The following is an 11,636-nucleotide window of genomic DNA, read 5'->3' as shown; positions in this document are numbered from 1 at the left end:
TTTAAAAAATTGCTCATTTTGTATAAATGATTTATTCTGAAATTCCTTATACTCCCACGCCTCTGTCCTCATGTCATCAACAGCCAGAACCATGATCATGAAGACAGGGGCAGAATAGTCTGAAAAGCTTAAAATGGATCATTCCTGGTAAAAGCCAAATAATCAATCCTTTTTACGAACACATCATTTCTATCTGAAAGAACGAGATAACGATCGTAACTCGATAACAAACTTTTCTTTTTTGCTGTTTTGAGGAAAAACCTGGGAATCTCACCACCCTTCAAAGCCAAAGGGGACTCAAAACTTTATTTAGATTCTTCTTTAATTCCTACTGCCAAACTGAACTAAAAAACCCCAAATAATGTCATCTTTGTTATCAGAAATAGGAAGTTATATATAAGACTATCGTGAGTTCCCCCTACGGAACAAGAATCGAAATATAGTTTATATCTTCCTGTATCGATAAATAAAGAACACTCGTCATCTACACGCGTACATAGAGGTGTCAACTAGACAAATCTCTATCTAGATATGGGAGCTCCGTGGCCAAGAGTTATTGAAGAGATATATTGAGACCCGGCACCGCCTGGTGATCAGAGCTTGGTCTTCTGGGTGCAATCTTGGCTCTTCACCCCGAGGTCCGGGACCCCAATGACCACGTTGCACTCGGACTTCGCCACCGCGTGGAACTTGATGAACCCCAGGAAGGTGATCCGTCCGGGGACCCTCGTCGATGAGTCGAACGGTAACTCGCCGGCGGCCACGTCCGCCAAAAAGCTCCCGAGCTGCGCCGTGAGCCGGTCGCCCAACACCCGGAGCTTGAGATGCACGTGACTGTCCCCCCGCTGCGCCACTCGGCCGGGGGCCACGTCGGCGTCGCCGACCTGGGTCCCGCGGTATCGGAGGATGGTGTGGCCCTGGCCGTGGTCGAAGGAGGCGCGGTTGGGGTTGTGGACGAGGACGTCGATGTCCAGGGTCATGTTGATCTCGATGCGGACGGCGGGGAGGGTGACGCGCGGGGAGACGCCGGCGACGCGGGTGGACACGATCTGGATGGTGGGCTCGCGAGGCCTGAAGAGGGTGAAGTAGAGGACGACGACGACGACGCCGAGGACGATGAGGAGAAGGAGGCAGCCGCCGCAGCAGATGAGGCGGCGGCGGCGGCCGCGGCGGTTGGTGGTGGAGTCGCCTGATTCCTTCATGATGGATGGAGGAGGAGAGAGAATTGAGAGAGAGAGAGAGAGAGAGAGAGCTGGGAGGGGGAATGCAATTACGGAGCCTCCATTGGCTTATAAAAGCCTTACGGAAAAGTTTATATAATATGTTTGAAGAAAAGTCTGAGGGCGGGGAAGATCGGTCCCCAAACCCCATAACGCGGGCACATCGATGGTATCATGTAATTAAATTCTATTAATCTGGCATGGATCGATTTTGATTCAGATTATTTGTTTATACGGCAAAAATCCCACTTGATGATGAAAAATAAGCAACTTAACTCATCACCACATGACCCGTCGGTGAAAAATAGAACAACGTCATATTTGTAGGTGAGGTACCGTTATATCAAAAAAAAAAAAACTACTTCTTTTAGTTGTCTTTCCTTTTTTTTTTTTTTTTTTTGACACGGCTGGTTTTACTCATGCACGATTAGTATGAGCAACCAATATACCAAAATATATATATATATAGAGCAATTTAATACCCAGTTTTTCTTTAGCCCAATTTTAACACATGGTTCCTTAATCAGTATTATTTAATTTTTAATTTAGTATATATTTATGCATAATTAGCACACACTTACATTTATTATACATATTTATACTAGTTCTTATGCATATTTATATTCTTTTTGGATACATTTATTATGCTCATGCATACGGTTGTTTGCAATTATGTACGTATTGTATAATTAATTTATACCGTTGCTAGGAACTAGAAATTAAAGAAACTCTTAAGACTTGAGGCGAGTCCCAAAGACTAAAAGTTATAATTTGGTCAGCGGGGGTTAGCTGAAAAAATATTGTAACGGCCTGTTTGCGGGGAGCAAAGCGGATTTAACTCTTGACAAACTAGCATCAGAAAATCTAGTATACGATTTGCTGATTATTTTGATGTGCATCCAAAAACTACCGTGGTAAGCTTATATGTGAATATAGGAAAACATCCTACAATTAAAATCCAAATCAAGTGTAGACCTCCGGGACAGGAACCGTTGGTTTGGCGGCCAACAATAGTAAAAGGCATAAATGTGTTCGTGTGTCAGTTAGAGAGAGAAAACGGCAGTTGAGGGTTGTGCATTCTCGAACTTATTATTTTTTGTTTTTTTTAGATATATTTATACCCCTATGTATAATACATCTGTTTCAGTAAAAACAAAAAAAAAAAGAGTTCGTGCCGTCGTGGCTCATGGGTTTATGGATACGAGTATTTCTCGTTTAAATCAATAAGAAGAAGTATTTCAATCACAAAGCACTCTTTTAAAGGCTTAAAAGGTGCTAAAAGAAAGTACATTGATTTATATATTAGGACATAAAGCTGTATATGGAGGAGCACCCTTAACTAAAAGTAATATTTCTAATTAGCATCACTTTTATTTTTTAAAAAAAATAAAGTTATAAAAATAGAAGATGCCAATCATATCCGATAGAATACATAATAAATCAAAAATTTATCAAACTGAACCTAACTTATTTATTAAACAAATAATCCAAACCGATATAATAAGTTAAATCAAGTTAAATAGATTAAACAGTTAAGTATTACCAGTTCTAACAGAAATTGAGATAAAAAAATATGTTTCATATTATTATTTTTATATTAAAAATAATTTTATTATTTTTTAGAAAATAAAACTAAAAAATCTTAATTTTACTATTTTTAAAAATAAGAAACATTCTTACCACTACCACTGGCATCATCTCCACGTATATATTGTTTTTATTGTCTCAACTATTATCACCATAATTATTGTAATTATTGTCACGTCTACCACTATTAATTGACGGTAATATTACTATTGTTGTTTATATCACAATTGTCGCTGATGAAACTATAGTCACTCCCATCATGCTTTTTGCAAATCCTCATCATACTAATCATTATCGCTACCATATAATTTGTACCTCAACTATTCATATGCAGCTACCTTCATTATATTCATCATCATTATCATATTTTCGGCCATCATCATGCTTATATTTTTTAAAGGTGATGCGAAATGGCAGCTAGATATCCTTTCTTGGTGGTCGACAGGATCTTGGATAGCTTAGGCAAGGAAACGAAAATTATGGGATAGGTCCAATTCAGTTTACTGTCGTTGTTGATGGACATCGACCCAACTGTCGCTTTGACATCTTCTACCGATCCATCCGCAAGCAACCGGTTCTCATGGTGGTCTCCACTACCAAACTGGGGAGATGCATGACACGTACTCCCATTTTTTGAAAGTGGGGGACCTGCGCCAAGTACACCTTGTGACGATATCATTGAAGTCTTGGAGATTAGGAGGAAGGAGGTTGTATTTGGACTTACAAAAACGATCCAAAGGATGATAAACCATGAATTATTTAATTCCAACGGCCACCCGAAGAAACAGAAGAAGTGTTTTACGAGAATATACATGCAAATATTAATTTGGAAAAATATTTATGCAAAATTCAATATTTAGAAGGATATTCATGAAAAAAAAAAAAAATATACAACGACATGGCATTACTATAAAGAAGAGAGAGAGAGAGGATTGGAAGAGTATACAGATGATTAACGAGAGAACTTTGGATTTCTCATGATTCATGCCGAACCCAAGATAGATGGGCCGATTAGATTCAAACCCTGCTGCACTTGAGGTGGCAAGTTAATTTCTCTCTCTCTCTCTCTCTCTCTCTCTCTCTCTCTCTCTCTACACACACATATACATACATACATACATAGAGAGAGAGAAAGAGAGAGACAAATAGAAGAATGGTGATTTAAGAACAAGCCAGCTACACTGCAAATGAACAAAAACTTATCTAATTGATAAATAACTAGCTTTAAATCTATAGCTAGGGAAAAAGACCTTTCATCTTTTTCTTGAGAATTTTTTTTGGACCTGTTGGAGATTGACCGGTGGATTAAACATAATAAAAAACCGAGATGGCGTATAATTATCTCTACGTATAATTTTCTCGATCTTGAGTGATCATTGCTTGCAACAATTTTGGTCCTCAGCACGCGATGTTATCTCCTTCGAACAATTCAAAGTTGTCATTAGTGATGACCGTATCCAAAAAAATTTAGTCGCATGGCCTTTTCTTCCATGGCTTATCTTTAGCGAGTATTTATGCTTGCTCACACTCGGTGTACTCATGGTCTCGCCAACAATTAAACTAATATATGAAGATATGCTAACTTGTCAATAAGCTAAATATCATCACCCTAATTTCCCGTCGCCTTCGTCTAATAATAAATATGCTAATGGTGCTTTTCTCCATTCTCACACGAAGTCATTGTGATATTTTTTACTGCATTCAACTTTTATGCTGGTCATTGGTTGTTTTCACCACTTGCTTTCATATTATACTAATTCTTCTCTTCTTAAAGACCCGAAAAATCTAAGATATTTGATATATTAACTATTCAAGATCTATTGAGAGTATCCTACACCGAGGAGTGGTGACTTGGGTTATTCCTTACTTTGAGACATCTGGATGATGGTGAGAGATCGAAAGGCTTTCCAGGCCAAACATGTATTTAGAGAGGTTATAACGGAACTATGGATCAGGTGGCTGCCTACGTGGCCAGCCATTCCAGAGACACTTTGTGAGCCGGAGAGAGGGAGTTGCCTCAGGCATTCCGTGATCTTTTGGTTTTTGACTTTATTAGGTATATTCGTACACGTAATATATGAAATACCTACTTCAACACTATAAAAAAAAAAAAAGTATTTTCATACTCGTCATTTTACATCTTTCAGCATGCGCAAATCTAGCACTGCACCTTGATTTTAACATTTCATCCTACACATCTTATTAATGTCACAAGCTAACATTATTTTGATAGAAACCATCTTTCAACTACCTCTTTCATGGACCTTTTCCCTTTCCATGTTAGAGATGAGCCACGTTCGTGGACTTCTCTCCGGTTTGGCCAAAAAAGCCCTTCCAATTGGTAAGTAGTTCCACCGCGGAGATGATCAAAGGCTACTGATTCGCAATCAAGAAACTGGTGTAATTTCAAATTGCAGTCGCCAATTCTTGCTCACATCCCAATCTTTCCCCCGTCTCGTGCCTGATGGTCACTGAAACGGAGACTTTTCTTGGCTCCAGCAAAGCAGCAAATAAGAAGATTTCCACGTCTGGCTTCGAACGGGCCAACATATTTAAAAGCCTTCGGTTGGCCTTTCCTATGTCAAGATGTATCATTTTCGTTGACAAGTGTAGCACCGGAACAAATCATGAGATTTCTTCTTCAGCAAAGATGAAGTGGATGAATTTTCTTGACATAACACGACATGACCATTAAGCAGGATTTGAGCAATTTTGAGCTGGATTTGAGTCGCGTAATGTGCATTCTGGGTTAACAGTTGAAAGGCATCCAATGATGCATGTCAAAGTCTTGGGCCGAAAATCTTGTCGAATGATACATCCAGGCATAGGCCGGAGGTTTCAGCCCATCCGACTCAGCCCGATCTTTCTGCGCGCATGCATGCCCAGGCCAGGCATGTGTTTACCAGCCTACTTCTCTCGAAGTTTGACTTAAGCTTCAAAGAATTGAATTCTTGTGAAAATAAGAAACTATTTGGATGATTAGGCTGAAAATCCTACAATATTCATAGGTTGAGATATTACAACTAATAAAATTATAGAATTTCAAACTGGGCTAAGCCTATATTCATAAATACCTAGGATTAATTTTACAGTAGACTGGTTCGAATTCTATAGGAAGAAAAAACTTTGAGAGCAAACTTTCTTGGCTTGCATTGGGTGGTATATGAGTCACTGGAATATCGTATCAATTAATGTCAAGGGGATTGAAATGAACCCATTAAACCGAACTGCGAAAAAAACCTAACATTTTAACAGCTAATAAAGCTGCTGCGTACTTGTGTGAGGAGATGGAAAGCCCATTCGAGCAAATATTCCCTGGCTTCGGCAATGATAAAAGAATAAAACTCAAATTTCTGATTGAAGATATGATCGTTCCTTTCTTTCCACATTCTTCACCAGAGCACCCGAACTTACAAATCCCAGCCCTTCTTGAAAAACTTATTTAATTCATATATATCTCTCTCCAATCTTGCAGTAAAAGGGAATGTAGCTAACCGAAGGCTCGTAAATTAAAAAATTAACCAAAGGCTGATGGCGAATACCCGTTTCTTTAGAAGAATCGCAAAGAACACAAGACAGGGAATGTTGTCGACAATCGCCGAATTAGAAGATTTTGATCTTGAGAGGAGCACCAGATTCCCAGATGTGACCAAAACCAACGGCCAAAATTGATACACAACCTTATTCCTGTTTTAAACCTCTTCTACTTTGAATTCATTCGATACGTCTATCAAGAAATAATTGGTCTGTAAGACTGCTCATGAATCGATGTGGTTGTGAAAGTTAAGGTTAGAGATCAAGCCAATACCAGCTAATAGGTTGAAGGCAACGAGCATGAAATGCCAGCCATGGCTGCATGGTTGCAAACATTCACTAATGGGCTGCAAGCAACAGGCCGAGTGCTCGTCTTTCGATCTCTTGTTTCCAAACTCAACTTGGTGTCCACTTTACTACTTTGAGTTTGAGGAAAAATGTTAGGATCATCATAGGACATTGTGCTAAACTTAGTCGGCCTTATCAAATTTCGTCCGTGCCAAATTTAGTCGGCCTTACCAAATTTCATCAGCTTTCTAATCTGTATAAAGGCTGCTTCTGTACATTATAAACCCAGACAGAAATACAATTCTCTTTCTTCTTTATTTTTTTTCAACATCAGCCATGGCCGCATAGAACAGTATGTTGTGCTCGAGGAGTTTTTTTTTTATTATTATTATATATTGATGATAAGGGAGGCCTGGAAAGGGCCACCTGAAAGTTCTATTGACTGAAAAATATTTACAGAGGGCAGTAGCAAGGTGACTTCCTAGAGTGCTGTCTCCAGTTTAACAAGCAAACAGCCATCAAGGAGAACAAAGAAAGTGAGGCTAACCGTTACAGAGATCATCATAATAGGAAGGGGGAAGTAACCAAGTGGTTGAACACGTTCCAGGAGGCAGAGGCTCTAATCTTAGACATTGAAGAGCATCGACAGCAAAATTCCATGCCTGTCCGTGAGTTCTTCAGCTACCGAGGCTATGATGGTGTTCAAGAAACCTAAAGGATAGCGTTGATACTCGAGATGTAACTGTGGCACCCCAACAATACTCACACCTTCCATTGAGCTCTCCTCCTCCAAGCTCAAAAAAGAGAACCCTTCTCGGTTTGGCTTGCAGCCCAAATCCTTCCAAAATCGGCCCATTGTTTATCATTGCACAAGGAAGACCATTCATTAAATAGCGAAAGACTTGGGGAGCAATCGATCAAATAGAGGTGTGTGTGTGTTGAGAAAAAAGATTGCATGTTGTTGTAACCACCCAGGATCTCATAAAAAAAGACTAGTCATAAGGTATTATTTAGGCTTTTAGGTGCTACATAAGTATCCAAAATATTTCTGACAAATAACCAATGCAGGACTAAAAATACACCCATATGGATCCTCACAACTCGTAGGATCCTCATATACTTCCCCATTTTAAATCCTGGCATCCTCACTAAGCTAAGGGTCCAAATTCATCAAATCCAATCACAAAACATCACGATCAGCTTGTGGTCAATCAAATGAGCTCATGATGCAGCATCTCCCAATCCACATAAATCATGGGTTGGATTCTCGTGATCTCATCCAAAAAAAATAGCTGGAAAGTATTATTTAGGCTCGTGAGTCCTTTATAAGATCTCTTAGGGTCCTCACATTCAGTTCAAATCATTGCACCAAGAAGCATTAGGATTATAAGTTGAGTGGATTTGCCAAAGTTTTTTTTTTCTCCAATCCAAGCCGAGGTTTTTCAAAGGTGAATTGTGAATGAAGAACTCGAGGAGAGGAACATACCGCCTTCCAAATAAAAGAGAAGAAATTGTACATGGAAAGAGATATCTATTGATTCAAATGAATTTCGGCAAAGGACACAACCTCCAAGGATTTTTCCCAATTTTTTTTAGGGTGTTTTGCATGGATACCCTCATAAATATCGAATTTTGCATAAATACCCTTCAAAAATTGATATTTGCATGTATACCCTCATAAAGCACTTATTTTGTCATTCTACCATTTTTTTATTTTTGTTTTTACATATGTACCCATGCTATCTAACGATACTAAAAAATTAATGGTATCAAATTAAAATGACTAAAATACCCTTAATGGGTAGACATGCAAATAGATTGCGATCCCGATAGCAGGAGAAGAAAACAAGGACAATAGCATAATTTTAAAATTTTATTTTATTTTTAATTAATATAAATATAATTTTTCTTAATACCGTTAGAATAACCGTTATATTACGGGTATTTGTATAATAATAGAGTTTTACGAGGGTATATATATAAATATCAATTTTGAAAGGATATTCATGCAAAATTCGATATTTAAAAGGATATCTATGCAAAAAACCCTTTTTTTTATAAGAGCTTTGCTATTTATTCAGAAAGCTATATATCTAATATGCAATTTCTTTCTTGCCCCTTTCAGACCAACATTGCACAAGATGCTTAAATGAGGAGTGAGTAGAGATTCAAATCTTTTTTTGCAATAATTATTTATCTATATATATATATATTATTTTTATAAATACCAAACCTCTTTAGATCAAATGTGACCAAAATAAAATTTCCCCATGATCCATTGTATGCTGCTAGTTATGTTAAAGTAATTAGGAGACTTATCTTTCTAAGATTATTGGGATCCATTTCCATTCCTATACTTATGTTCTCTACAATTATGAGATTATTTTTTTATATCTTTATTAGGCAACCTAGTCAAGCACATGCTCTTTCATCTCTCCATAATCATCAACATCCATTTTTGGATTTACGTTCTCTACAATCATGGGTAATTATTGGGATCCATTTCTATAGTTGCGCTCTCTAAAATTATGAGATTTTTTTATTGTTGAATTCTATTATTATACATACCTTATGGTTCTTCCAACAATTATGGGATTTGTATTTTCAGTTGTCTCAGAAATTATGGAGTTTGTATTCTAAGAAATTATACATTTTCATGGAGATATAAAAATAGACAGGATCAACTTATTCTTCCCAACCAATTTTCTTAAGGTATTGGAAAGGGATATCTAACAATCCATCTCCTCTCCATTTTAATCTATATCATATTTTTTTGCTTCCTATCACCACAAGCATGTCAAAAGAAATTGCCCCCAACAGAACAATGATAATAATATGGAATTTGACTTCAACTCCTCCTATTATTTCACTCATATTGATAGTTAAGGGACAATATTGATTCCACAAGTTCTTGCTGGAGACAATTGTGGTACTTAGAGATGCGTAATTATTGTTGTTCTTGGAGCAAAAGATAAGTTATGTTTTGTGGATGGTCTCTAACCAAATTAGTTACACCTCGCTCTACTGTCAAGGCATGGGAACGATGCAACCATATGATTATGTTCTATTTACTCAATGTTCTCGACAGAGATCTTGCTGACAGTGTTGCTTCTTCGAGACTGCTCAAGAGTTGTATGTAGATCTTAAAGATCTTGTTTCTTTAGAGAATAGGCCTAAAATTTATCAATTAAAAATGAAGCTTATAACCACACAACAGGTACAATCTTTTGTGCATGCCCCTACCAGGTATGAATTTGGAATGAGTTAGCCTCCTACCCCAAGATACCACCTTGCATGTGTAGTTCTTTCAAAGAACTACGTACAGAACGAATGCAGTGTGGAGAAGGTATATCAATTCTTAATGGGGTTAAAATGAAGTTTTTAGTCTTTATAAAAAGACATTTGCAGCCGTCACCAACCAAATTTGTCACAGTCCTCTCCCTTCTTGCTATTACGTTTGCAAAGAAATAGCAACTTCTTTAACTCGACATGAACGTCCTCTTTTATAAAAAAAATCTCTGTGAGGAAGTCTATATGAAACTACTTCCTGGGGAAACTTATGTTTGTAAACCACAAAAAAACATTCTATGATCTTAAACAAGCTTCTCATACTTGGTTAGAGAAATTTGCTCAAGCTTTTCATTGAGCATGATTTTAACAATCATATGCCAATTACTCCCTCTTTATCTCCAATAAGAGTTGCATGCATGTTCCCTGCAATCATTGTTTACGTGGATGACATCGTTGTTACAGGGTCAGTGCCTCTATCACTGCCTTTCTTGATAACTTTCTATAATCTCATTTTCCTGTCAAGGATCTTAGCCTTTTGAAGTTTTTCAAAGGTATTAAGGTTGCTCAGTCTCATGATGTCATTTCATTTAACTAAAAAAAAATGCATTCTCAACATTCTTTCCGAGATCGGATTTCTTAGCTCTAAACTAGTAGCATTTCCAATGAAGTAGCATTACTATTTAGCTAATGACACCAAATGGTTATTATTTGATCCTCGTCCATATAGTCAACTTGTTGCATGGTCGGTCTATTTTAGATCTTTTGCCTAGACATCGTTTTACACATCTTGATGTTGCTCATCAGGTCTTGCAGTACTTGAAGGCTTAAGGAATCTTACTACATTCAAAATCCAATTTACAACTTACTTCCTATAATGATTTGGATTGGGCCAACTATCCCATGTGTTGGTGTTTGGCAATTGATTATATTAATTTTCTTGGTATCAGGTTTACCGCATGGTGAATGAATGAACAAAGCACTGTTTCTCGCTCTTTTGCCAAAGTAGAATATTGGGACATGATTTATGACTAGAATACTTGCTATTGGGTCTTGTTATTGCTCTTATATGAAGCTGGATATTTCTACTCTCTCCACAGGCTTACTTGAGAGGAAGTATTAAGCCCACCTTATATCTCTACAATCATCAGTATCTATTTTTATATACTTCAATTATGAGATTCTTTTTTCATATCTTTATTAGACAACTTGATAGATCATATGTATTCTTTTCTTTCTATAATTTTTGAAAATTATTTCCATATTTATGCTCTCTGTAATCATGAATAATTGTTGGGAACTATTTTCATATTCATTGCTATAATTGTTAAATTTTTTATTTCAACTCCGATTGTTGTACATACTCTATAGTTGTTTATAAGATTATATATTTTGTATTTTATGAGATTATATTAATTCAAGGAATATGATAGATAAGATTAAGTCATTGTTTGCAATCAATTTTATCAAAATTATTGCAATATGCAAGCAAAAACATATACTTTGAAGGATAATATGGATGGTATGGAGCCCGGAAATAACTTTCCTTTTTGGTACACAACATCGTCTACTCCATGCCATCTCATTCCCTCTGTGCATCATGAACATACCAAAATGAAAATTATTGAGGTTGTTTCAACTTTTTCTCGCTTTTCAAAAAGTGGACCCTTTCAAAAGCGGAAACTAAAAATTTGAGCCACAGCCCGGGCACATCCCCCT

The 11,636-nt window shown here is 37.1% G+C and overlaps 1 protein-coding gene across 1 annotated transcript; it reads right to left on the bottom strand.

Annotated features, from left to right (window-relative positions):
* Positions 1–408: 408 nt before the first annotated feature.
* LOC103717897 (uncharacterized) lies at positions 409–1,354 on the bottom strand. The gene has a single exon (XM_008806455.6). It carries the CDS (start codon positions 1,200–1,202, stop codon positions 594–596), a length of 609 nt encoding a protein of 202 aa, XP_008804677.1. The 5' UTR covers positions 1,203–1,354; the 3' UTR covers positions 409–593.
* Between the last annotated feature and the right edge of the window lie 10,282 nt (positions 1,355–11,636).

This window comes from Phoenix dactylifera, chromosome 8, assembly GCF_051530095.1.
Source record: "Phoenix dactylifera cultivar Ajwa chromosome 8, Ajwa_hap1_PhDact_Kaust_v1.1, whole genome shotgun sequence".
Classification (NCBI taxonomy): domain Eukaryota; kingdom Viridiplantae; phylum Streptophyta; class Magnoliopsida; order Arecales; family Arecaceae; genus Phoenix; species Phoenix dactylifera.
Note: the sequence above shows the minus strand (reverse complement) of the source record. Positions and strands in the feature narration are given on the sequence as shown.

Coding starts and splice junctions, on each gene's coding strand:
- LOC103717897 (XM_008806455.6), bottom strand. CDS start 1,202: ATGAAGGAATCAGGCGACTCCACCACCAACCGCCGCGGCCGCCGCCGC.